General features: G+C 40.3%; 2 protein-coding genes across 2 annotated transcripts in view; both read right to left on the reverse strand.

Annotated features, from left to right (window-relative positions):
- LOC139130905 (uncharacterized) overlaps nucleotides 1-25,770 on the reverse strand; it is a 78,408-nt gene that overhangs the window by 20,231 nt on the left and 32,407 nt on the right. The window lies entirely within an intron of this gene.
- Nucleotides 744-25,327, reverse strand: LOC139145116 (uncharacterized). The gene is made up of 5 exons (XM_070716112.1): nucleotides 24,801-25,327; nucleotides 24,207-24,675; nucleotides 18,754-18,954; nucleotides 18,219-18,279; nucleotides 744-1,554 (listed from the first exon to the last, which is right to left on the reverse strand). The coding sequence occupies exons 1-5, from the start codon at nucleotides 25,325-25,327 to the stop codon at nucleotides 1,256-1,258; spliced, it is 1,557 nt and encodes a 518-aa protein (XP_070572213.1). The 3' UTR covers nucleotides 744-1,255.

The raw sequence follows: 25,770 nt of genomic DNA on the forward strand, positions 1-25,770 counted from the left end.
GTGATTGTTTATTTTGTATTTAATGTTGTGTAACAGTTATTTGTTATTTGTACGATTTTTGTTTGTGTGTTCTATGTAATTTTATGGGTTTTTTGGTAGTGCTCTTTTTGGAGTATTTGGTGGCCCTGAAAAGGGCCGCTTGGTATGGGTTTTTGTTAGCGCTTGGCGCGTTTGTTTTGGCGATAAGCCTAGCTTTTTATGCTTCTTTTCGCCGATTCGATGTGCTTGGTGAGTAGGTGTTTGCCGCCTTCTTGTCACTGTGTGTGCGTACATGGACGGTCTGCATAGCCCTTGACTGTGGTCTCGATTTTACAATCAAACTTACATTTTAGGAGTATATTTCAAAACTGATAAATGATTTAGGTTTTTACATGGGTTCACAAAATTTTACGGCTCGGACTATGATTTACAAGTTTCTATAAAAAGTATAAGGCGCGGGGTATTATATATTGACTGATTACTGTAGCTATATATAGGCTACATTCAGGACGGGCAGTAATTATTAGGCAAAACAGGTGGTTTTCACCGTGGGCAGAACTCCGTGCAATGATACTGAACATTAATAGTAAGCCTGTCACCTTGAAGGTAATGCTGTAGGTGAAACAAGGACTTCAAACGCACGATGGTACAAACAACACCACAAGTGAAACGTACACATAGAAATACACGCGTTCCTACGTTGTGCCCACCCGGGCCACGTGATTAAAATATGACTGATACTGCTTGATAATGTTAATGGGTCGGTAAACAGTCAATTAATATTTTAATTGACTACCTGGGTGATTGGCAGGTCGTGTCCAACGACGCATATGCAAAGCAAGCCAAAAGACAAAAGCCCCCAAAGATATTGACAGCTGGCCAGGGGTCACCATGAATACGTAATGACGCTTCACTACGCAGAAACTGCGTAGTCAAGCCCTTCTTAACCGGTCAAACCCTCTTGGCATTTTCCCTCATGGTGAGCGATGAACTAACAAATATTTCAAAGGAAAATAATGGTTCCTGTGTATATCTCTAAAATATCAACATTTATTATATTTTTGTTAACACATTAACAGTTTAGTTAATAAGTTTGTTTTCTCTACATTGAAACCATTGTCACAACAAAATTTCCACAGTTTATTATTATAAAAATTGACATAATAAGTACTCAAAATTCAAAACACGCTAAAGACTATTTCATATTACATAACACATTTACAGAATCTTGTCAGACTATAAATGCTTTTTAACTATAGTGTCGCGCTCTACTTTATTACTCAACTTTTGTTTCAAATTCAGACTGTTTGACCTTTTTGTCAATGATTTCGGCAATGCTAGAGAATCCGTTTTCGTTGAGAGCTTTTCGCAACACCATGTAAGTGGCGGCACTACCCTTAAACTGTCTCCAACCAAGTAGGGAATGGTATTTCTTCTCATAAAATTTTGTTTGTTCATCTTCTACCTTGTTGATGATTAAATCACCGTCATCAGGCTTGAAGAGGCTTCTGACTACTCTTTTCCATTCGCCGTCGAGCTTGCCAGCGACTTCAGCTATCGTATCTTTATCAACAACTAAGAGTAAAAAGAAATACAATACAATAAAAAAACTGATATGTTGCTCTCTAGTCATCAGATAGCAAAACTCTTCTGCTCCACATAGCATTAAATGAGTTAAATACGTTTAGAATCTAATTAAAATCCAATGCAGGAATTGGTCAGTCTCTAACGCCATCGTATTATAGTGTTTTTCTGCTGTCCTGGGAGCATCGCAAAAAATATAAAGACCATAATACGATAGCGAAAATGACTGACCCATCACCACGTTTACATCGGATATTAATCAAATTGTGTTGTTGCATACCCGGACACATATTATCACTTATTTTTACGTTCCTGATACGGGTTATGCAGACCGATATTCAGGTAAAGGGCCAAAGCGATTTCAGCCAAGTACGGCCTTACGTTTCATCACTATCGAATGGAATGTTAACTATTTAGTTAAAATGATATTCTTTAAAGTTTTGGAGAGAAAGAAACCTACATTTACTAAAATATATAGCCATTTATTTCACTTTTGCGGAAAGAGCGATGACATCATGTATTGTGTTGAACTCGATTTAAGTGTACCAACCGCTAGTGAGGTGGAAGTCGTGTTGTAATAAGAATAACAGCGAGATTGTCATAAATTACATTGAACAGGTACTGATTACAAAACTATTATGCCTTTAAAGTTTGTGACATTTTGTGATGAAATAAGCATGTGCTTGAAGTGACAGCTTGGCTTATGTAGCATCGCGCTATCGCACTCTATTGCATTATATCCTTGCAGTCCACTTTCTCATCTTCCAAAAGGGAAGATCAACCAGTTCCTACCTTTGTTTAGACTTTATGTATTAAATATGATGTCGCCGACTTCACAGTTGCTTTTATGATCAGGAAGAGGAAGCGTGCTTTATGTGGCCCTGGCTTTGCTTAAGAAACAAATGTATTTGGATGGGTATAAGCGTAGAAGAATGCAGGTACTTCAAAAACGCATGTAATTGCCTCTACTATGTTTAGACGGTGTGCCTTGGCATGATACAGGATATTTTTTGAAGCAAATGAAAGTAGCTCGGTCTTTAAGGTATCCATCGAAGAGACGTATTATGTATGTTTATATTCCTGAAATTCCTGCTTCTAAGTAGTATACAAAGTGGGGGTTTTAAACCACTTTGGCCTTTCTAAGCTTTGATTTTAAATATAACATTCCCTTCCTTTCCCCCAGCGCCATCGCAGGGGTTCTGGCATACATTGCAAGAACACCACATTTTAGCTAAAATTTTAAATTGTATTTTAGCTAAAATTTAATATATCTAGCGTCTGTTGCCAGAACTGGCACAGGTCACAAAGACACCTCTGTTTAGCTTAAATTTAAATATTAAGCCCCTCTACTCCAAAAGCCCTTGCGGTGCGTTAGCCCTTCTGAAGAATCATTTTAGACATTATGTATAATGATGTAAGGCAAACATGAAAATACCAAGAACACATGCCAGTAGCTGAAGCTAAGTTCTGTGGTCACAAGTGCATGGAGAATACAGCAGCATTCACAACTTCAAGGTTAAGAGGGGGCTGTGCACTAAGCTATGCTATGTCTGTTGGAAGGGGTGACAAATAAGTTGTCCCTTTTGTGGGAGGTGCACGTGGAGGAAAATAAATGTGTTTATAGTGCTGCTGCACCGAGAGCAGAGGGACTTTGCGAGGAAATAGAGACAGGGGTATAAAAAGCACATTTACTCGTTTGACGGACATTTAATCTTCATTAAAAAGTTGGAGGATAAATCGTAAAGTTAAGAAGTTGGTGCATAGATATCAATGACGAGAGGAGAGGGAGTTTGCAGGAGAGGGTATAAAAACGACGTTTATCCACGTGACAGACATTTCACCTCAATTAAGAGTTTGGTGGTGAAGGTTTAAAGTTAAGGATGTGGTGTATACATATATTTATGGAAAATCAAGTGCCTGAGGGTCGGGATCTCAACTTCCACGGCACATTTCATACGGTTAAGAACTACCTGTGGAGCTGGCAGATGGATATTGCCGAAATGCATCATCTTGGAGTTAAGCCCCGAGCCTTCTTGGATCGTGTATGACCCCAGATCAACCAGAGAACTTCGGGACCTGGAGGGCTTCAAGTTACAGTTGGCACTGAGGGTCAACTTAAGGCTATACAAACCAGAAGGTGCCAAAGATCGCTCAGAGCCCGTGTTCAACAATAGACAAGAGGTACTCCTACAGTCCAGTGAGATTGATTAGGTGCTAGACGAGATCTTCCACACTCTCCTGGAGACAATGGAAAAGCAGACACAGAGGTGCTCAGGCTGGGTGGTTGATAGAGTTACCATCTTATGGCTTGACATCGCTCAATACCAGCACCTTAGAGGTAGCACCTACATTCCGCTACCAGCAGCACTCAGAAACAATAAGGCATCGCAATCATTAACATGGAAAATATGATAACAACTGTGTCTGCTAGATGCTTCGCTTGGCTTTGTTTCCTGCAAAGCATCACATGGACAGAACCTCCACGTGCCCCACCAAGGATAACCTGGATGAGGCCTTTGATTCCGTCAGGTAGAGTAACAGGAGGCCTGGCCATAAATGTATTTGGCCAACACGAAGACGTCGTTGTCCTTCACCTCAGCAAGCAGCCTGCTGGAATGCCCCGGATCAATGTGCTGTTGATTGAGTCGATTGGAAATTCTTCTACAACTGGATTAAAGACCTCCCCTGGCTGCTTTACGAACTGACAGAGCACAAGGAGCACAAACACAACTGCATACACTGCCTCCGCAGCTACAAAAGGCAGGACCTGTTGGAGGCCCATGAGCCTGAGTGCCAAGGGGTCGGAAGACGGCTGTGAGGGTCGAGATGCCAGAAGAGGGCAAAACAAGCTCGCCTTCAAGAACCACCACAAGCAGCTCCCCGCCCCTTTTGTGATCTATGCTGACTTCGAGGCCCTGATCACTAAGATGGAGGGCCCTGAGCTCAACCCTGTTTGGAATATGACAAGGTCTAAGAAAGCAGATTGGAGACGAAGTCATCTAATACTATAGATGACTAATTTATTACTATACCTATAATAGACAGTGGATACATACTGCCAGCATAACACTTGGGTTAGAGGCATAGTTTCAAATGATGTGAAGAGTCTCTGTTGAGGGTAGAAATTTCTCTGGTTTGGAAAGGCGAGGTTTCCCGTGGATATATTAAAAGCACTTTTGGCGAAAAATGTGTCTGTAATTCAAGACAAAGGTACATGATGGATTAGGTATATTGTCCTAACGGATCCTACCTCTGGTTGGTAAAGTAAAGTGATAGGAAGCGATGCTTCAAAGCCAAAATCTCTTAAGGAATGCTATCTGAATATCAATAGTCAGACACAGGCGGTGGCCGAAGTTATCCCATAACGCACTGCGGCAAAATGACAGCACTGCAAGAGTAAACACGCTGGAACACATAAGTTTTTCGGAGTTTTTCAAGGTGTCCGTAAGTAGTACATTCCCTGTTACATGACCCAATTTTCACATCAGTTGTGATTTTTGTTCACCAGCATAGCAGGGTTATGTTTCTGGACAGTTTTCATTCAAAACGGATGTGTATTTCTTGTTTTAAATTTGGTTGGTTGCATGAACGAGCCGACGGTCAAGTTGTATGTATTTTTTACCGGCCGTTTACCTCTTAAGTCTTTGGGCTTCTAAAGACAGCAATGGTCATATTGGAAAATAAGTATCAGATTTTATCAAAACTTGCAATCGACCCCAAGCGTTCACGAACTTCAGGGCTGTATTTTCGTTCATTATTTGCTTCAAGACAGCCTTGTGCAAACAAATGCGGGACGTTATGTTTACACAGGTCTGGCTGTGTGTAGCGATCATGTGCGAGTGAGTACATAGCTGCGTCATGGGGTTTTGGCTCTTCTACGATCGTGCTAGTCATGTGAAGAGGTTGGTTGGCAGGAAAAAACTGGGCCATTTAAGAGTGGTAAATGTTATTTTTTTTGTTATTCTGTATTTTACAGGTATACTGTTTGGAACCATCTTTGTGTAACTTAGGGCACGATTTCATCGAACAGCAGTGGAGTTGCCCCCATCAGAGCATGAGAGAATAGGAGAACATCACCATTGAAACCCGAGAGCTTAGATAAATGTAGCCAGACACACAATCACAAGCAGTCTGTTGACACATTTAGCATTAATTTTAATCATTATGATTATATCATTACCTGTAATATACTAAATGTGTTTTTCATGTCAGCACGTTCGTAGGCTGAAGGAAAAAGGTTTCATTCTGCATGCTTCTCATAAGTAGATTAATATATGAGGAAACAGTCATTTGTAGATTTTATTTTTTTGCAACGTTTTTGAAGGGATCCAAAATACTGATTAGTTGTAAATCACCTTTTCCATAACACCAGCATGTAAGATTGGTGTAAGACCTTACACGAACTACCAACCTTCCTCGTGCAATTTTGATTTTCATGCTATTTTTTGACAATGATGATTTCTACTTTTTTTTTTCTTAAGCTCTAGAAAACTTTGATCAAAGAAGATAATGGTGTCCTTTTTAATATTTTTGGTAAGGGGCCCAATAACGATAAAAGACTCATTTACTCATTTACCTGATGGTATTTTTGCTGTTCGGACCTTTCAGAGTGTCACTTGGTGACAGTGAAGATGTTACACATGATGAAGAAGGACACGAGTAATTGTAATATATTGTATGACATTTATTGTTGTACTTAATACCCTAATGAAATAAATATTTTAAATTTATTGTGAAATGTATAGCTTGAAATTTTTGAAAAAGGAATACCACTTTTCTTTCAAACTCTGTAGCAGAAATGATCAAAACTACACAAAAAATATTTACAATGAAGGAGATGGAACACAGTATCTATTTGATGGGTCATCTTTCAGCCACTTCCCACGTTTTGTTACTAAAGCAAAAACAAAATGTCTAGGCACATATGTAGATACTTGAAATCCGGGTTTTGTTACTTAAATTTTACAAATGTCATCATTAAGCAGAGCCAACTGTACTTTAGGTATTTTCTCCGGAGCTACAGATCCAGAAAAGGCTCGTACTACCCTTCATATGTGCTTCAAATTTCAGTGCAGACAAAAAAGTTGTCTGTACTGGTGCTGATATTGGCTGTACCTCCTTCCAATCCAGTATACACATGTAATTTAAAAGTATGTCCTCTTCATACTCGGTTCCATCATCATGGTACCGGAGACACCCTTTGAAGTAGGAATGTTTATGTTTTCAACAAAACAAAGGCAACAGCAACAGCAATAAGTCCAGTTATAATGGTAAGTGAATTCAAGAAACATCAAGTGAAATAATTCTTTGCACGCTCAGATTGTCGAAGATTTTCCATGCTGACAATGAAAGCGTTCAAAACAAGTTATTAACTGATTGGCAACTGGACTGCCAGAGTAACGTTCACTGATCACAATGTATCCTTGCAATGTCAATTTTGAGTGGATCTGACCATTCAAATCTTAATTTATTGCGTTTGTGTCTGTTTGATTTTTACCGACTCTTGGCTGTCATACATATTTGTTGGTGACCTAGTGCTGGAATTGGTGGTTGCGTTTACGAGTTTCAACCTTCAATTCATAATATAAGGCAATAATATTATGTACTGAGTTCTGTCTGTCAAGACAAAAAAATATTCGTAAAGATGTTACGCGTTGAGAAAATCTGGAGTTCGTAAGTGGGGAAACCTGGTCCAAAATACTAGTAAATTACACTTCGAACAAACACCGGCATGATCAAAATGTTCATACAGCATGAGATACTTTGAGATAATGCAAAAACATATATTAGCGAGCAATATTTTTAATCATGAATATCAGAAAAAAAGAAAAACAAAACACGATGTTATGGCCAAGTTTTGGGTTTCCTCGGCAGACGTCCTCTTACCGAATCGTATATGTAGAGAATTATGTAGCATATTGCTGAAAAGGGACTGATCAGATCAGTGCGGTCAGACACTATAGAATGTATCTAAACGATTTCTTTACGAACAGAAGCAAGCAATTTCTTAGTTTTTGTACGCAATGGGGTCTTAGAGACCTCCTTTTTTCTCTGACCACAGTCCGTGCTGTGATCCAGGCAAACATATTTACCAACACCCTTCTTAGTCGCACGCCAGACTTTGGGAACACGAGGATGTGTATTTCTGGCAACTGCAAAGACGTGAGTAAGATCATGGTAAGATGCAATCTGTCGAAAATGACTTTACAAATAATATTTACAAATAATATTTTTAAATTATCAACGTGTATACACGTTCTATAAGCAAACGAGAATAATCGCTTCTACATAAGTTTCCATACATCAGCGAGCTATTTTTATTTGAAAACTGATGACATTGCACTACTGCAGTAGCTCAATGAGAACAAATGTTTGATAGCGTAACGGATTTCTGTCCGTTATGATACCACTGCTGAAATACGCATAAGGGAATAAGATCCTCAAGTAGAAAAAAGCAAATTGTTAATGGAGGAGAAAATAGTCCTCATCTCCAGAATCTTGTAAACAAGTACTGGTAGGTCACATGGTGGAAAACGTTGGTCGAATGTCCCCGCCATTCCAAGGATAATACGAACATATTGCAGGCACCGCCATAGTTGGGTCATGGAGGTAGAAAGAAAGACTACCTCCATGGTTGCAGTTACACTAAAACCACAACTACGGCGGTGGCTGTGTAACATATGAGGTTGACTTCGCGAATGAAACTGAAAACTTCAACTCTGGTCAAGAAAAGAAAAAACAACAAAATAAATTTCAGACTTCGTCCTTTAACTTAGACTAAATGGACTGTTTTTTTCAAAACTGCAGCGTGTACAATATTGAAAATCAAATGAAATGTTGAAAAAAAGGAACAGGACCACATGTGGATATGAACCATCGTGTCAATGCGTTAATCACCCACTGTTAGTCATCCTTTTATTTAAGGGAGGAAGTAACCCAGGTGTCTGTAAGAAATCCATTTGTACACGATTAAGATGTGGATGCATTCATTTCTAGTGTCTCAAATCACGCCTTTGAATTTGACGCCGAGTGATGTGCTTGCCACAGTGTCTGACCGTAAAGTGACAAAATAAACAGTCATGCACAGATTATGGTGCGGTGCATTTTGGGGATAACTTCCAGCGCCGCCTCAGTAAGACGCTGTACTATTAATAATGGTAATATATTACCTAAATTCTCCCCAGCAGGAAAATAGCAGTGTCAACCATGATTGTAAAATATTCTTTAAAGAGTAAAATACTAAGTAGTAAATTTGGCAGTGAAACGTGCAATAAATGAGAGGAAGAATTTCGATTGTGTCATATGATATATTGAGAAAATAAGTCATATAAATAGTTTGATAAACGAGTTCAGAAACAAGAGTTCACACATGTTTTATGTCTTGAATTTTGCAATGGGCGATGGCACAAAGGGTTGGTGTGACAGAGGGGCTTCCCCTTGCTGGAAGCTCATTTCCTACGAGCCTATCTGTCTTGGCAGTAGACCCTTCCATCGTTTAGGTCATGTTTTCTTTGCTTCGGCATTGACGCTGTCATTGTAGCCAAAAGGTCATTTCGGTAGTGGCGAACTGAAGCTCATTGTTGTACCTTGTGACACTTCCTGTGATTATCAGCATCTTGCTTGCCACCAGCAGCAGAGTCAGCAAAACTATCACGTCAGGCTTCACTTTGGTGGTGTCAATCGTTTCTTCCCACCTTCGGAAGCTGGCGATTTTGTTCGGGTTGGCGATCTCATCTCGAAGGAAAACATTCAACTCTTCCTGCACCTGTTCTACGCCTCCAGTTCTGCCAACAATAGTGCTCATGATGCTTGCTTGGGCCCCTAGAAAACAGTAAATACAGGCCTCGATGTTTTCTTTTAATCTGGCTGTGCCTGCGTGCGTCAATCTGCTACCTGCATCCCGCCACCATCCACCAGGACAAACAAATTGTGCTGTCCTTCTACCATATCATTTATGAAGAAATAGTAGTGGGCTCTCTTGCTTTCCAGCCTCGTATGTTTGTGTTTCCTACTAAAGATGTCCTTGGTGTAGATATAATTGCTGTCAGGACGGACGAAAAATCTTGGCAATTGAACTTTATGCCTTTGCTCTGCAAGGGGCCTCTGTGGGTGACATACGTGTATATTTTCACTGATGCTGAACTCCCAGCAGCGGGTTTCGTAACTTACCTTGTCATAGGGTTGTTCCGAACCTTGCAAGCACCATCATAAGGCAGTGCAACGCCCACCTCATGAAAAATGCGTCTGGTGGTGAACTGCACATGAAAACGGAGAAAGATTTGAACTGATGGAACACTGTGGATGCAAAACTAGTTGTCTTGGAAAGTTAAGCCACAACTGAGCGTGGGGCACCAAACAGTAAAGTTTAACTACTGGGCTTGTACTGGATGTGAGGGCTGACCTTTGCCTCCTTTGAGTTCCTTTGGGCAAGGATATTGTTCTGGAATATGTCTCTTGGGTGGGTGACGAACTTTCTGTCCAGGTCAAGTAGATTTTGAGCCGGTCAGCATTGGCTTGAGATCACCCACAGGTGGCTCCCTTATCTAGTCTATTGCTGGGATCACTGGGTACAGATTCTAGTTGAGCTTGAAACTGTCAGGGTAACCAGCTATCCTGCCTATACATCTTTTAGTGTATTTTTGCAGGTTGACTGTTGGCTACTCTTCCTCTGTATACACGTTACCTCTCCAGAGGTGGGCAAAACCTCTTTCCCATCTGGACCTTGGGTGCCTATGCAAAGATTTCTTGATAAGAGCCGAATCAGGGTCTTCCGGCCGCCTGCTGGCTGGGCGCGCTACTCTCTGCCATATTTCTGTGAGCAGCTGCTTGTCACTGTGGTCCGAAAGTATGCCTGAGTGTATGGTTTTCTATGAAGCACATTTCCAACCAGAAAGCACTTTTTAGCCGGTGGTCAGGGTACTGGCAAAGCGGATCCTTGACCCAAGGAACACCAGCGCTTGCAAACAGGTGAAGTCAGTCAATTTTTGTTTCAGTGTTATGTCCCATTGACTGGAATGTTCTGTTCCTGTGAATGTCAGACTGTTGTCCATAACTACAGAAAAAAAACGTCAGTTTTGTAGTCATTCAAGTAACTTGGACTGGACCATTGATACATGTCGTACCGTCGTACCGATTGACACGATCACAAGCTTAACACTTGTAGCTGACGTATAATGCATACCACAGTGCATACAACGTCAGCTTAGAGCCTACGGACATATGCGAGTACGTTCATGTATGGCGGTGGTTTGAGGGCTGTGGAGCATAAATACTCAAAATTACCGTGTGTTGGAATTCATTTCTTTTCATTATCTACCAAAAATGGTGACTTGGGTATTTTACAACATAACCTGCACTTTTAATAGTTTGCTAGTAGTTGTTTCAACTCAACGGAGAATGGACATATCGTTAGGTGTCACCGTTCTCAAACTATCGAAAATCCAATTGTTGTGGACTGACCAGGTGGGAGTGCAGAGAAATACTTAGAAGAGCCAAGTATAGGATTTGGGATTAAGTGGAGATAATTTGTTTGCGTTCCTGCCAACCTGAACCGACGCATTCTTTGATGTTTTATCGCCGTCGTTCACGCTTAATATTCATAGTGGTGGTGGTTATCCGGTTCTTGGAGCCTGAACCAGATAGCTACTATGTCAAAATGTGTATGGGCAAAAGCTTAACTATGTGTATAGCCACATGATTCCGCAAGAAACAAAAGCAGCAAGGACTCACCATATGGTCACTCACAATTCCAGCTAACCATAGCCAGGTGAGACATTGTACATCCATTGCCCAGAATTGGAATCTGGTGTCAAAGTTCATGCCCGATTCTTTTGACCTAGTGTTTGACCATGGCCAGGAAATAAAAGCCCACTCAAACCTTGGCATGGTGCAGAATATGACCAAACCATAGTCAGCCCTCTGGTCCTAAGACTAGAAGGTAAGATCTTGCTCCATTTGGTACAATACCACATGATCAAGACAGACAGAGATCTTTACACATATGAAAAAGCGTGAAAGAATATGACCCTTTATGGTATGCATACACTGAACCCGAGAAAGCTGAGAATCAGTGCTGGTGATGTCAACGTCCAAGAAATGATGATAATTGCCTGTATGATAATTGTCAGAGGAAGTATGCCATCAAGCTCTGACATCCGCTCACAAGCGACCATGGCACCATTTACCTCAGGTGCACTTGGCAGCCACATTGAGAGGGAAATCACCATGGCGCCGGCCACTCAACTGATAGTCTCTGAGGACCCTACTGATTGGGGTACACACTGATGAATATCCAGATGGAGTACAAAACGATCAAAAATAAGGGCTTGGCCCGAGACATTGCTGGCTACTATAACAGCAGCAAGAGCTTCTTGTACGAGCATGTTCATCATTTTCGCATGATCCCCTTCTTAGAAAGTAACACCATCATCAATGAGAATGTCAACATCCCTCGCCGAAGTATGAAAGGGCTGCTCATTCTGTCAACAAAGGCACAGGTGCAAGCCCGGCTAGACAGCAAGCTTTTCACACCAGTACAGAAATTTGCGAGAAATTTGCGAGAAATGGACACTTTCTCGCTGTATTGCGAGAAGTAAGCTAGAGTACATACTTTCTCGCAATCAAGCTGCGAGAAATGTGCTTTCTCGCATGCATCTGCGAATTCTTGCAATCAATCAGCGAGAACCATATTTTCTGGCTTTGCATCTGCGAGAAATTGTGAATTTTTTTGTGAAATACTTACACAGAAGAATACAATTTCTCACAGATGCAGAGCAAGAAAACAAATTTCTCACTGATTGATTGCGAGAATTAAGTTTCTCGCAGATACTGAGCGAGAAAAAACAGTTCTAGCCAGCTGATTACGAGAAAATTAAATTCAAGCTAAGTTATTGCGAGAAAGTATGTATTCTCGCTAACTTCTCGCAAAAAGCGAGAAAATGTCCATTTCTCGCAAATTTCTCACAAATTTCTGTACTAGTGTCAGGAATCCATGCCTTGAAAGTGTTAGTGTGGCCATCCACGGGATTTTGAACAAAGTCTATGCCTAGGAAATAACCCCCAGCACAAAGAGCAGAGGCCCTCTGATACTTCGCAGATGGGCGTCAAACAACAGGACCTCTTCTTCGTGAGATCAATTTCTTAGAGAAACACTTGAGTAGCTTCAAGCATGAAATGTTCCATATCAAAGACCTGAGAATGAGGGACACAAATGACAGGCTACAGCTTGAAATACTGCGAAAAAAACACTGCCACAGCAGATCGCGACAACAGGCTGCTGGAGCAATTCTATGTGCAAGCCGACATGAAGGTTTCATTGGAACAAAATTGTGTTAGCGGTCTCCTCTTTTAAATATAGGTGCCCACAGCTTGCAGAGGACGGAAGAGAGATGGACGACAGTTTGTGGGTAGAGATACCGTTCAACATGTACAGAGTCTACCTGCTGTGGCAAGACAGAGTGCTGGATGAGCCTGTTGATGGGCCCTGAGGTTAGAAGTTTGAATACATTGTTTTCTTGTGCCTTACTTTCCTGAACAATAAAACCTGCGACAAGAGGTTCCTCTTCACAGATGATGATGTCATCATCCTCCCGATCCCCTGCAAAGGTGTGATTGAGTGAGATTGTTGGCTATGCTCCATGAGATGACTTTGCTGTATAAAAAGATGTAAAGAAGCAGAATTACGAGCTAGTCAAGTTGAGATTCAGTGCCCGGCACAACTGCCTCAGTGTGTTGGTCCTGACCCAATACACCAGCATCAGCAACCAGTTTAGAGAAAATATTGGAATGCTCGTGCTTTCTTCACTCAGAGCAAAAAGAAAATGAGAGCATCATAAAAACAGGATGGAGCTGGACAAGAAAGAAATGAAGTGGCAGCTTGACAAGCTATATGAGCAGGAACACAGCAAGCCAGTCTTCAGACTTAGGTACCCTTACAAGATCACACAGGGCTGAGGACCCGTTCTTGTGAGTGCTGCATGCTGGTTTTTCAATCCAGTGAAATGACCATTTTGTTTTTGCTCCAATGAGTTAAAGCTGTTCTGCTAGTCCTTCCACTTGATAAGGAAGAACTTTTTGCCCTTCACTTTCTTTGTCTTGAGCACCTTTTCGACCCTAGAGACGTCGTCGTTGCAAACTGTCACCTTATGCAGCTCATCCACATAAAATATGCCAAGCAATCTTTACCCTGCAGGTCGGCGATTTTGTACAGAGGGGAGGGCTCAAGGCAAGAAGGACTCTGTAGACGGTGAATATCTCTTCTGTCCAGGTACATTTTGGCGAATATTCCCCCCATACTTCGAAAGACGCACTTTTCCCCAAGGGAAGATGAGCTTTGATTGCCGATCTAGCAGTGAACTCTTACCCATACTGGGCTTGGAAGGCTATGTAGTTGTTCAAGGCTGTCACTTTCAGGTGTGCATGTTTTTGTGGATGAAGGAATTCCATATTAGGCCTTTCAAGGTCTTGTTGAAGCCAACGACAACATTTGCTTTCTCATCGTTGTGCAAGTGAAACCAGTGGATATCTTCTGCTGCCAGCCTGTCTGGCATCTTTCTGCTTGTGAATTCACACCCTTTTTCTGTCTGCAGCTTTCTGGGCTCCTGGCCGCTCTGCCTTATTATGCCAAAAGAGTGACCTTGCCTGTCTTTGTATTGATAGGCACAGCCTATACAATCCTGCTGAGCACATCAATAATGGTCAGCATGTTGCATTACCCTCCATTTTTCCGGGTGTAAACCTTCATGCATACAAGGTCCAATGTCATTGCTGTCACCAATGCCAAGCTGCTAACCAGTCTTTCGCTAGCCAGTGGTGTCGCCCTTGATCATCGAGCTTTGAGGACATAAGAGATGTCAGCATGGGAAGGCCACTGAGAACGCAGAAAAAACAACAATGGAGGTTTCGTCTTGCAATACAGGCATTCCAGCTAGACATTCGTCCTCACTCTTGTCGCTGTCCAGCAGCAAAGACATCACACCGCTTTGACAGACCTGTCAGATGTCGCTGACTCAGTCAGAACTAGGCAGATGACTGGAGACTCAACCTCTTTTGCCTTCAGCTTCGACAGCATACGTCAAAAGTTTGTGCTTTAAAATGTCACAACCACTCTGCTGGACATTCTTGGTACCCCCGTGGATGATGTGAGGCGCCAACACAACCGCAAATTATCCCTAACATCTCGATATATTTAAGCTGTGATAAGCAGGAACTTCAAACATACCTACAAAAATCTAGACCAGATGTTTGCCTCCTTCTCACCTAAATACACCTTCACCTGAAACTGGTTGAAGACAATACAATTATGAATCCGAACATTGAGCTAAGGCCCATTCTCAACAGCGGCGACTGGTGTTCTAGTTACAGTGCTAATGGCAAAGCCAATCTGTTCTATGATGCAGAGGGATCTGAAACCAGCAGGTTCAACCAACCTCGACCTGCTGATTGCTAAGAAAGAAATGACTGACAAATTGTCGTTCATCACTATTGGGACACTTCTTATTGATTGCATCAAGCTGACACCGAAACCGAGTTTGATCAATTACTGGTGTACGCTTTGCTCAAAGCAATGAATAAACTCCAGGTTAGTGTTGCCATTAGATTTGTGAATGAGGATTTTCTTGTTGAGCTATTTTGTAGTGAGACTGGGCAAGTTCAGTTTAAAGGCCTGAAATGGGGCACAACAGGGGTCGATATCAGCACACTTAGTTTCAAGTGAATCGTCTTACTGGACATCAAATACGTCCCACAATTTTTGTGGGATGAAGAAATCACATATTTTATGTCTACATATAGATAGACACTGAAGACACCTTCTGTGGATCCACACAATATGGCTCTCTCAGACATCAAAGATGTCAAGGGCGTTGAGAGAGCAAACTATAAAAAAGAACCATGGGAAGGCCTTAAACCTGGTTTATCAAGACAACATTTTTGGTATGGCTTTTAGGCCAGTGATGCATTAGAAGCCTGCCAAAGGTATAATATACCAGGATATCCTTTTCCCTGAAGGCATCTCAGTAGAGGTTCACAAGCCGTTTGTTTTGAGGGTTGTGAGTTACCTGAGGGAAAAAAACGTATGACGTTTATTTTTCTTATGTTCATGCAAGCACCCTACAAATGTCTATAAGGTTTCATGCCAGCACCTTCAAATGTCTATAAGGTTTCACAGTCTATGCTGGACCCTGCTCATAAACTATTGCAACTCAGTGCCCCCACCCTCCCGTTCAAGCAACTGTTATATAGCATATGGCCATGTGACAAGTCTCTGAAAAGAAAACATCACGGTTGAGCTAACAAATTTAAGGTTTTCTGCCTCCACACATAGGCACCGACATAGAGGACACCATTGATTTTTTCTCTCTCTGACAACAAATACGATCAAGACGAGCCACTAATACAGCAGCTAGGGATGATCTCTCTCTCTCTCTCTCTCTCTCTCTCTCTCTCTCTCTCTCTCTCTCTCTCTCTCTCTCTCTCTGACATCACATACGATCAAGACAAGTCACATCGAAAGCTACTGATGATGACGGTGCTGATCTTTCTGTTGATGACGATACTGCTGATGTTGGTGACAATGCCTAATGCCGTACGTCTTATTAATTTAAAAGAAACCAAGCAGGTGCCTCAAGTATGACCACAAGATTAATGAGACCTTAGGACTGGGATGCGAGAGAAGAATCGCGCTCCAGGGTCTAAATGGTCATAGGAGGTTATATGCGAGTGGTTTCTGTGTCACAACGTAATGTCCCTATGCAAGGTTGTCGAATTTTGGGTTGTCCTAACTATTTGTGGTTTTAGTAACGATATTTGCGTGTCCTTCTATTGGTAAAAAGGAATAGTACCCTTTCTCGACTAGAATTATAGCTAGGAGGTTTAGCTTGGCCCGGCTTGAAACACTTCTCAGCCATGTGCACGGTCTCACAGTTCTAGGGGTTTCTAGGACACAGAGGGGTTTTTAGGGGATATCTTTTCCTTCTTTGCTGAGGAATGCCTTGCTCTAGCCAAGCTCAAAGCACATCTTGGTTCCATCACTAGCTGGCAGCCAGTAGATATAGCAATTGTTTTTTTTTCTGAGGGCCTTCTTGCAGGAAGTCCCATCATTTGTCCCAAGGATCTTGGCTGGGCCTTTTGTCACCTACTAACAGTGCACGGTATGCTCTTTAACAAGAGAAGCTGCAGCACGACCAAAAGGCCTCGTAGCTCCCATCCTGTGTGCTTCTTGGCAAAGCCCTACACCCAGACAAGCTTGCAAAATAATCGCAATCATACCAATCCATACTCCAAATAAATTGTCAGAATTCGTAAGACAATAGTTTTAAACATAGACACAAAACAGCACAAGACAGACAGTAAATAGACGGTACACAAACAAAGTCATATTCATGAAAGAAAGACATATGGACCTCTGGCCAGAAGACCAAGAAGTGGTGTGCAAGTGCAAGTGCAAGTGACGTGTCTAATCTTTTTGACAGGGCTGCGTGGCACGACGTCTCCCGTGGCCTTGCAAGTCTCCCATGCCTCCTTGGTATCTTGCATCTATTCATCAAATAAATATTGAACAGTAAAATATATTCTGTAAATTAATATGTTGAACCAGTTCGGGCAACAGATGCTAAATATGTCAAAGTTTAGCTAAAAATGTGAAGGGCTTAATATTAAATTTTAAGCTTAGCTTAGAAGTCATCATCGATGACACAGTACCAACTTGATAATTGTTACTTTGACTACAATGCCTCGAAGAGGAGAGAGCCCTGTTAATAAATTGCGACACAGAATGGCGATACTGAACGGCCAAAAATGAGTATGTAGTACAGTCATGGTTCAACTTTTGAATTGAACAAGTGATATCAGAATAGCGTATTGATGGCCAATAGCAATAGCGATGGTGGTGACAGCAATACAAATTAAAAACCTCAGTGGAATTAGATAGTTCAACGTGCCACATACAATCATGTATGAAAGTTGTTTTTAAAATTACGACCAGAGTACAAGGAGCATTCAATAACTTGCTGTTAATATATACAGAAAACATTGCTACATTTAAGCTCTGCATCGCTTACAGCAGAGGTAAACAAAAAGTAGCCATGCATTTGTGGGACGATAAATTTGCATATAGTTTGTGCAAGGTACCTGTGTACCCTATATCAATGCAATCTTGCTTGGAGTCTGAGTTGTAGCATTTTGACAGAGTTGGCATTTTTTACCTCATTTGAATGTTTCGATACAAACGTGTTTGTTTGGACAAGTTCACATGTCTCACTTATGGCTCAAAATATGAAATATCATTACAACATGGCCACCATGCGACCATATTGAATGTATCGTGAAACAAATCGATGTGCATATGTATGACATGGGTCAATGTTCTCTTACCAACTTAGAAAGAAATCAATCTCACATGTCTGAGAAATGCTTGGACACACGCACGGACATACGGCAGGCGGACGGACAAGACCAAAACTACTAGTTTCCCCAGACTACGTCCATGGGACTAAAAAGAGGTGTTCTGGTGCCCTGTGCCAGTTCTGGCAACAGACGCTAAATTAATATATATATATATATATATATATATATATATATATATATATATATATATATATATATATATATATATATATATATTACGCATACAAAACAGACGCTTTACTCATATTTACCATTTGGGTCATCAAATGTATCCTCGTCTACATTTTTCTCGTTTGACTCGACATGATTCCCCTGATGAGAAAAAGCGAAACCGAATTTAATTGTCAATTATAACCGCCTTGAAGCTACGTTATCAGACACTTACAATCGTAGTAGGTTCATAGTGCGCAATCAAAAGTATGCAATGTAAATAACATCGTAAAAAAATATATTTATTCTTTTCTATTTACTATGATTGAAATTCTGCTTCTGGCTTTTTTCATTATGACATGATTTATTTGACCTAGTTGTTCATCTACGCATTACCGTTGCCAATCCTGTGGTGTAAATGCATGACTTACAAATGAAAACGCCTCTCAAGTTCAACTAGATGTGACTTTTGGTCTTTATATTCTTTTACAGCGTGCAAAAAAAGTACTCTTTCTTTCTAGATACAGACTTAATATTGTCTTTAGACTAATTAAGGAATTAACAAAATTACCGACACAAAAGTTTGAGTAGAATGAAAGATTCTGAAGATGAAGAAATCTATTTGAAAACGTTTACCTTGTCAAAGCGAAAATCCAAAGATGCGGTCATCTTCGTCTTCTCATACACTTTACCGGAACTCTTCATTTGGACAATTTCAAAGAAGGCTTCAATGTATTCTGACATTTTTTGTGACTTAGGGACAACCTTAAACTTCGCAAACGGTGGAGTATGTGAATCGTCCTTACAGTGACGATAAACTGTGTCCATCATGATTTCCTGCAAGAACAGTTTGGCGTGTGTGATAGATGTTGTACTGCTTTGTTCTTTTAGAGAATCTGTTATTGGTGATGTCGCTTGTATTACTGCTTATATTCATGGTGCTTTCTTATTAAGATGTCAGTGTCTAAGTTATGTTGCTAGCCAATACTGACGCAGAAGAGAACTGTACATTTTTCTTCGGTCGCTCTCAAATACTCGTAAAGGTAACGTTGGCTGGTTGAGTACGTCGGGATCACAGTTCAAGCAAAGTCACCTGTGGTCTATTCCGCTTTGCGTCCATGCATCCTATAGATGTGTGTACATATGCCTAAGAAGTAGTTCTTCTCAGGCATATGTACACATGCCTATGGGCGAATAGATGCAAAGCGGCATAGACCACAGGTGACTGTGGCTCAAGCTTATATAACATATTCGTTTCATCTTATTTCGAAATCGATGTTTCGAAATTTAATAAAAACATATACTTCTAAGAATTTGAGACATTGGAGCGATGCAGATTGTGTTTTTTTTTGCATACCAGTATATTGACCTGTAGTGGTAATTTTGATGGTCGCGCACACTGTCTGCCTCGTGGTACGCATCCGGCGCCAAGCGACACACTGTTGCAGCCTGTGAATTTTTTTTTCACAACGTACGGTGAAACACTTCATACCAAAATGTACGTATTCAAACGCGCCCATCGACGTTCGACGTGAATAGTTTATGTTTTTAAATCTACTAATATAGCGGTGTTTGACGGAAGACAATGAAAATTAAAGCTGCAAGCAGCGTTGGCGGTGCCCAAGCAGTTGCCCTGGTTTCAGGTGCTTGCAATGATGGATGTATAAGCAAAATTTGAGTTTCAAATGACCTTTCGGTTCTTGTAAAAAACAAATATGAACATCTTTTCATGGTATTGTAGGTTTCGCCGATAATCGTAGTTTTTTTGCAAAACCTATATGGCCGCCAAACCACGTGACCTATCCAACGGCTTTTCGCAAACTGGAAAGGGGTCACTTTAATAATGACATGAGTAAAATGTCAGTTCAATCAGTGTCTTGGTTCTGGAGAAGAAAACTTTTAAAGATTAAATTTGGAAGTTTCGCAAAATCAAATATGGCGGACAAACCACGTAACCGATCCAAATGCCTTTTGCAAACTTTAAAGTGCTAACTCTAAGAATGACAAGGGTAAAATTTCAGTCCAATTGGTTCGTCTGGAGAAGAATTTCAAATATTAAATAATAATTTTTAGCAAAATTCAATATGGCAGCCAAATCACGTAACCGATCCAAATTTCTTTGCAAACTTGAAAGAAATCACACTAAGAATGACATGAGTGAAATTTCAGCTCAATTGGTGTGTTAGTTCTGGAGAAGAAGATTGTTAAAAATTAAATTAGGATTTTTGCAAATTCAATATAGCGGCCAAATCACATGACTGATCCAAATGCCTTTTTCAAACTTGAAAGAGATCACACTTAAGATAAAACATGTAAAATTTCAGTCAAATCGGTGCATTGGTTATTGAGGAGAAGATTTTTAAAGATAAAAATGCTATTTTTCGAAAATCCAAAATGTCGGCTAAAGTCACGTAACCGCATGCGATTTTATTTGCAAATTCGTAAGACCTTAGGCCAAATTGACTTAGACCCTTGGTCATCAGGAAAAGCCATTTTTAGGATTTTGGAAAATCCATTATGGCCGCCCGGTCACGTGGCAGATCAAAATTTGAAGGGTCAGGTACACGAGTATTAATCAACAGCTATTAGCACTGCAAGTTTGAGAAGTTTGCGTTCGACCGTCTTCTCCAGAACTTACACACCGATTGAGCTGAAATTTTACTCATGTCATTCTTAGTGTGATTTCTTTCAAGTTTGCAAAGGAATTTGGATCGGTTACGTGATTTGGCTGCCATATTGAATTTTGCTAAAAATTATTATTTAATATTTGAAATTCTTCTCCAGACGAACCAATTGGACTGAAATTTTACCCTTGTCATTCTTAGAGTTAGCACTTTAAAGTTTGCAAAAGGCATTTGGATCGGTCACGTGGTTTTTCCACCATATTGGATTTTGCGAAAATCCAAATTTAATCTTTAAAAATCTTCTTTCTTTTCTTTGCCGACACATTCTTTGAAGTTTTATCGCCCTTGTCCACGCTGAATATTCATAGACGTGGTGGTTATCAAGTTCTCGGCACCTGACCCGATAGCCACCACGTAAAATTTGTGTGCAAAAGCTGGCATGACAAATTTAAAGCATTTTTCAACAACTGTCACGTCCTAGAATTAAAAAGATGCAATTTAATGAACCTGATACATTGTTCTAAATTTGTCAGTGCATATATGCATACGCGTGCATGTGCATATATGCAAATTATTTTTGCAACATTTTTACTTTTCTGTGTCGCGTACAACCATTTTTTTTTGTGTAACACCTTGCAAAGTAATGCATACTGTTCTTGATAGAGCAATATTTATCATAACATAACAATCTGTCTACTGAAAGGGGTTTACAAAATTTACAGTAACGTATCGACAGTGGAATCATACAGGTCTTTCAGGTTGACCTTTCTGACATGCATGTTCATCACATGATTCCTCTAAAGTATACACAGAATTTGTTGATAAGCCCGACATTAACGTTGCCGACTCCTTTATTTAGTGTTTGTGAGTTTGTGTGGTGTTGTGTGTGTGTGTGTGGTGTGTGTGTGTGTGTGTGTGTGTGTGTGTGGTGCGCGCGCGCGCGAGCGCAGTCAATGGCATTTCTGGTTACGTGAAAGAGGTCATAAACTGGCACCCTGTGTTCTGGCAATATGTGTTCCGTCTCTGCCAAGTCCATATAACCCTGGTATGTTTTGCAACTTAAAGATACCTCTTTTGTAGACCCAAGACACTTTCATGTTTTTCTAAGGCCGCGTTCAAAAAAAATGGTGAGGGGGGCTGGAGGAATCGCGATTGAAATCTTATTTTTTTTCAGATCCCCCCCCTCAATACCCTCAAAATTTTTTCAAGTCCCCCCCCCTCGATACCCTCAAAAATTTTCAAGTCCCCCCCCAAATTACCATATAGCCGCATATTAATTAGGAATGCACGCAGAGTAAAAAAAAACATGTAATGTGTCGTTCTGCACGCAAATGTTCAACACTACCTCTTATCAGCAGGTTGTAGAGCCATATACCTAGGGCAAGTTCTTAAATTGATTCATTTTTAAATGCATCAGTGAACTTTTTGGATTTCTCAGTCTAAGCCGACTTGAGTTTATCCAACTGTGGCCAGTTCAATGGCACCAGCTGAAAAGCACACAAAATGACAATCATGAGAGAGTATGAAATTTGTGTATTCCTAGCTACGTTTTAACCAAATTGTGAAAAAATGAGCACAGTGACCTACCGAGAATTTTTTTTTCAAAAGTACAAGACATATGTACAACTTAGATGCCACTTATAAAATGTTTTACAAAATTGACAATACTGGAAGGTTAAAATATTCCATGAAATTAATGTTTTAATCTCAGAAATTTTGGGTGTAATAATGGCAAATTTGATAAAAAATAAAAGATTCCATTTAGTCACACATTTTTCCATTTAAATTAGAGTCTTTACTGTTCAAAGTTTTACTTTTGTGTTATTGGTACAATGAGATGTGAAAATTTCATTCACTGCATGAACTTGAAATGAATGGTTTTATATATTGATTTTAAGTGATTTTAGAAAAACTGACTTTTCATCGTACATTTGTATAAGATCAAGTACGGTGACCCCATCTTTTCTCTCTAATATTTGATTGTTCTCATATGCCAGAATTCAAATATCCATGGTAACTGTTAGTCCCCTAGTCTTCTATGCGGTGCTCTCTGGCTGGATCTTGTGTACAAGTAGATGTATGTTTCACTGTCAATTGAGTGTCCTATGACCGAAACTCTTCTTAAACTACATCAGAGTCAGAGCTACATGTATCACTGTCACTGCCAGTATGTAGTAGCAGGGCAGTAGTTGTACTAACTTTTTATTTTGACAATATTTTGTTCAGTTTATACAATTGTGTTCTTGTTCTACTCCCTACAGAATGTTGAGCTATCCAGTATTCAGCTTGCCAACACAGCCTACGTGTACCGAGCATTTGCATCATTCAATTATCACCAATATTTAGACAAACGGGCTTTGTTGACAAACTGAATATTGTGTTTTTCAGCAGCATGCTGTAGAGAGACACCAAGAAACTGTGTTTGATACATTGCATAGAAATATTGAAAAATTATCAACAGTTGTAGCTCCTGCCCCATTACAAGGCCAACTTGTTCTACGAAAATTTAATGGCATTCATACATTTTTAGACTTTTTTGAGATTTAAAGACATAAAATATGACAAAACGGTTCTAGATTTTGTTTAATTATTACTAACATTAGAACCATTGGACGACATCAAAATGTTGGGAGTCAAAATATTTTCAGGTCCCCCCCCCTATAGGCAGAGCAAAACTTTCAAGTCCCCCCCCTCGACTACCCCAAAAATTTCGAATCCCCCCCTGAATTCCTCCAGCCCCCCCCCCCCCTCACCATTTTTTTGAATGCGGCCTAACTAGTGATTAAATGAGTCGGCAACTTTAATGTCTGGCTTATCAACACATTTTGTGCGTACTTTAGAAGAAAATGTGTGTGATGAACATACAAGTATAAACGGTCAATCTGATAGACCTGTATGATTCCACCTTCAATACATTACTGTAAATTTTGCCAACCCATATCACTTGAAAAATGTTATGTTAAAACCTGAAAGACCTGTATGAGGTTATTAAAACAAACTGCAAAGGATGCATGAGGACATGTCGGGCGATGCGCAGCGCCAATGTCCGAGTTTATCCTTTCCGGTATTTTCGTGATAACCTTATTATTATACATCTTACATCCGTGAAATTGTCAGAGTAGTGATCGTTTTCGTGCTGTCTACAATTTTTCTTCCGATTTATAGCGCAAATGTGGAATGCTATCTCGGACGCGCTTCTGCAAGTGTACGTGAATAGTGTGTGTATGTGTGTGTGTGTGTGTGTGTGTGTGTGTGTGTGTGTGTGCACTAAACGCGTACGCACAGAACGCACGCGCAGGGGTTGGACGTCTCGAAGCCGTACGTGTTAAGGAACGGGCGTTCCCTATGGCTTTCGTAAGGCGCGCGAAATTCTATTATTCTCGATGGTAGATGTAAAATAATGTGTGGTATATTTTGTGAATTGCAATTTAGCCAGGGAAAATATGCATTTCTATTGTTATTTACCTGTTCATAAGTAAACATTTTATCCAGCTCCCAGTTCCACCCCGGACGTTCTACGATCCTTACAATCCATGACTTTGTCGATGATTTTGGTCTCAAAGAGTAGAACTGTGAGTGACTTGCATATCTTCCTTCACTTTCGTCGATAGCTCTTTTGTTATCTTTGATGGTATCACAGAAGTAGGTTGAGAAGTAGACTTCCTGTTTGTCTTCTGGTCGCTGTTCGTATCGCCCGTAGATTATTAACTGTAGATTTAGAGATATCTTCTTGTTGCATTGGATGCAGGTGTAGGTGGTAAAATGACTGGTGACAATGTAGACGTATCCCTCATCCAGTGTAAAATAGAAATCACTGACGACGTTGTTGTGTTCTTTGTCCTTAGGCTTTTCCAAGCATTTCCACGACATTTTGGCATCCAACAGGGAGTGACTATACAAAACCTTCCATTCGGAGTCTCTGTCCAGAACTCCCCTGTGAGGAATTTTCAATATAACAGGATTTGCGAACTTTTTCCTGCCAGGAGCAAGGCAGTTAACTACTGGAGTTAGGGGAAAGCCGCTATTTGGATCATCAAATTGAAGATTAAAAGGGAATACTTTCGGGATACTTGAATTTCAATAAGTTGCTTAGTCCCAACTTCTACTGCATCTTCTTGGACAAGAAGTGATACACCTGTTTTAGCATGGGATATGTTACATGCATTGGAATCAATCTCTGCAGCCATTTTAAAATCAAAATTATCATCAGGCTTTTTTTCAAACGTTCCTGTATCAAGGAAAGCGCGTGCACCATTTGCCGTTGTCTTATCGCCACAAATATTGACATTGATAGCTTTAATACCATCTTGTACAATGCGATGTTGCTGTTCGTTGATGAGGCTGTCTTTTGAAGTTAAAGATGTTGATGACATCTCATCCTTTTCTTGAATGCTTTGTGCAAGGGTAGTATGTTCTGGATTAGTTATGACAGTTAAAGAACTATTTCTACAATTATTTTGTACATTATTATTTTTGGTATGAGCGCCAACACCCTTTTCAGAACCAGTTTGAACTCTGTCTTCGTAGCTATTGTCAGTACTTGCTGTCAGCTCTCGCTGTATAGTTCCTCGGCTGCTGATTACCATCTCATCGACAGATTCTGAATCATGTAGGGCAGTAGTCCTTTGATTGAGGAGAGAACAAAACAAACATCGAAGTGCATGTAAGAACTATACGTAAACAAACGTTTAGAATCAAAATTAAGTAATATCTGTTCTTTTATTAACATTTCTTTCCAAATAGATGTCAACTTCGGCAAGATTATTTGGAATTATCATCATACTTCAGTAACATGAAGACAAGACATCTATACGTATGACTAATTTTTCATATATTGCAACCATATTTCTGAGGCGTCTTGAGACTGACACATATGTCATGACTTATTCACAGACTGGAAGTGCAAACAATCATCAATAGATTAGCTATACCCTTAATTTTCGTACTTATCAATTCATATTACTGACATTCAAACATAAGGCTAATTTCGTTTTGAGATATTAGAGATTTGTGATTATATGCGAAAATA

Source organism: Ptychodera flava, chromosome 1 (genome assembly GCF_041260155.1).
Source record: "Ptychodera flava strain L36383 chromosome 1, AS_Pfla_20210202, whole genome shotgun sequence".
Classification (NCBI taxonomy): Eukaryota; Metazoa; Hemichordata; class Enteropneusta; family Ptychoderidae; genus Ptychodera; species Ptychodera flava.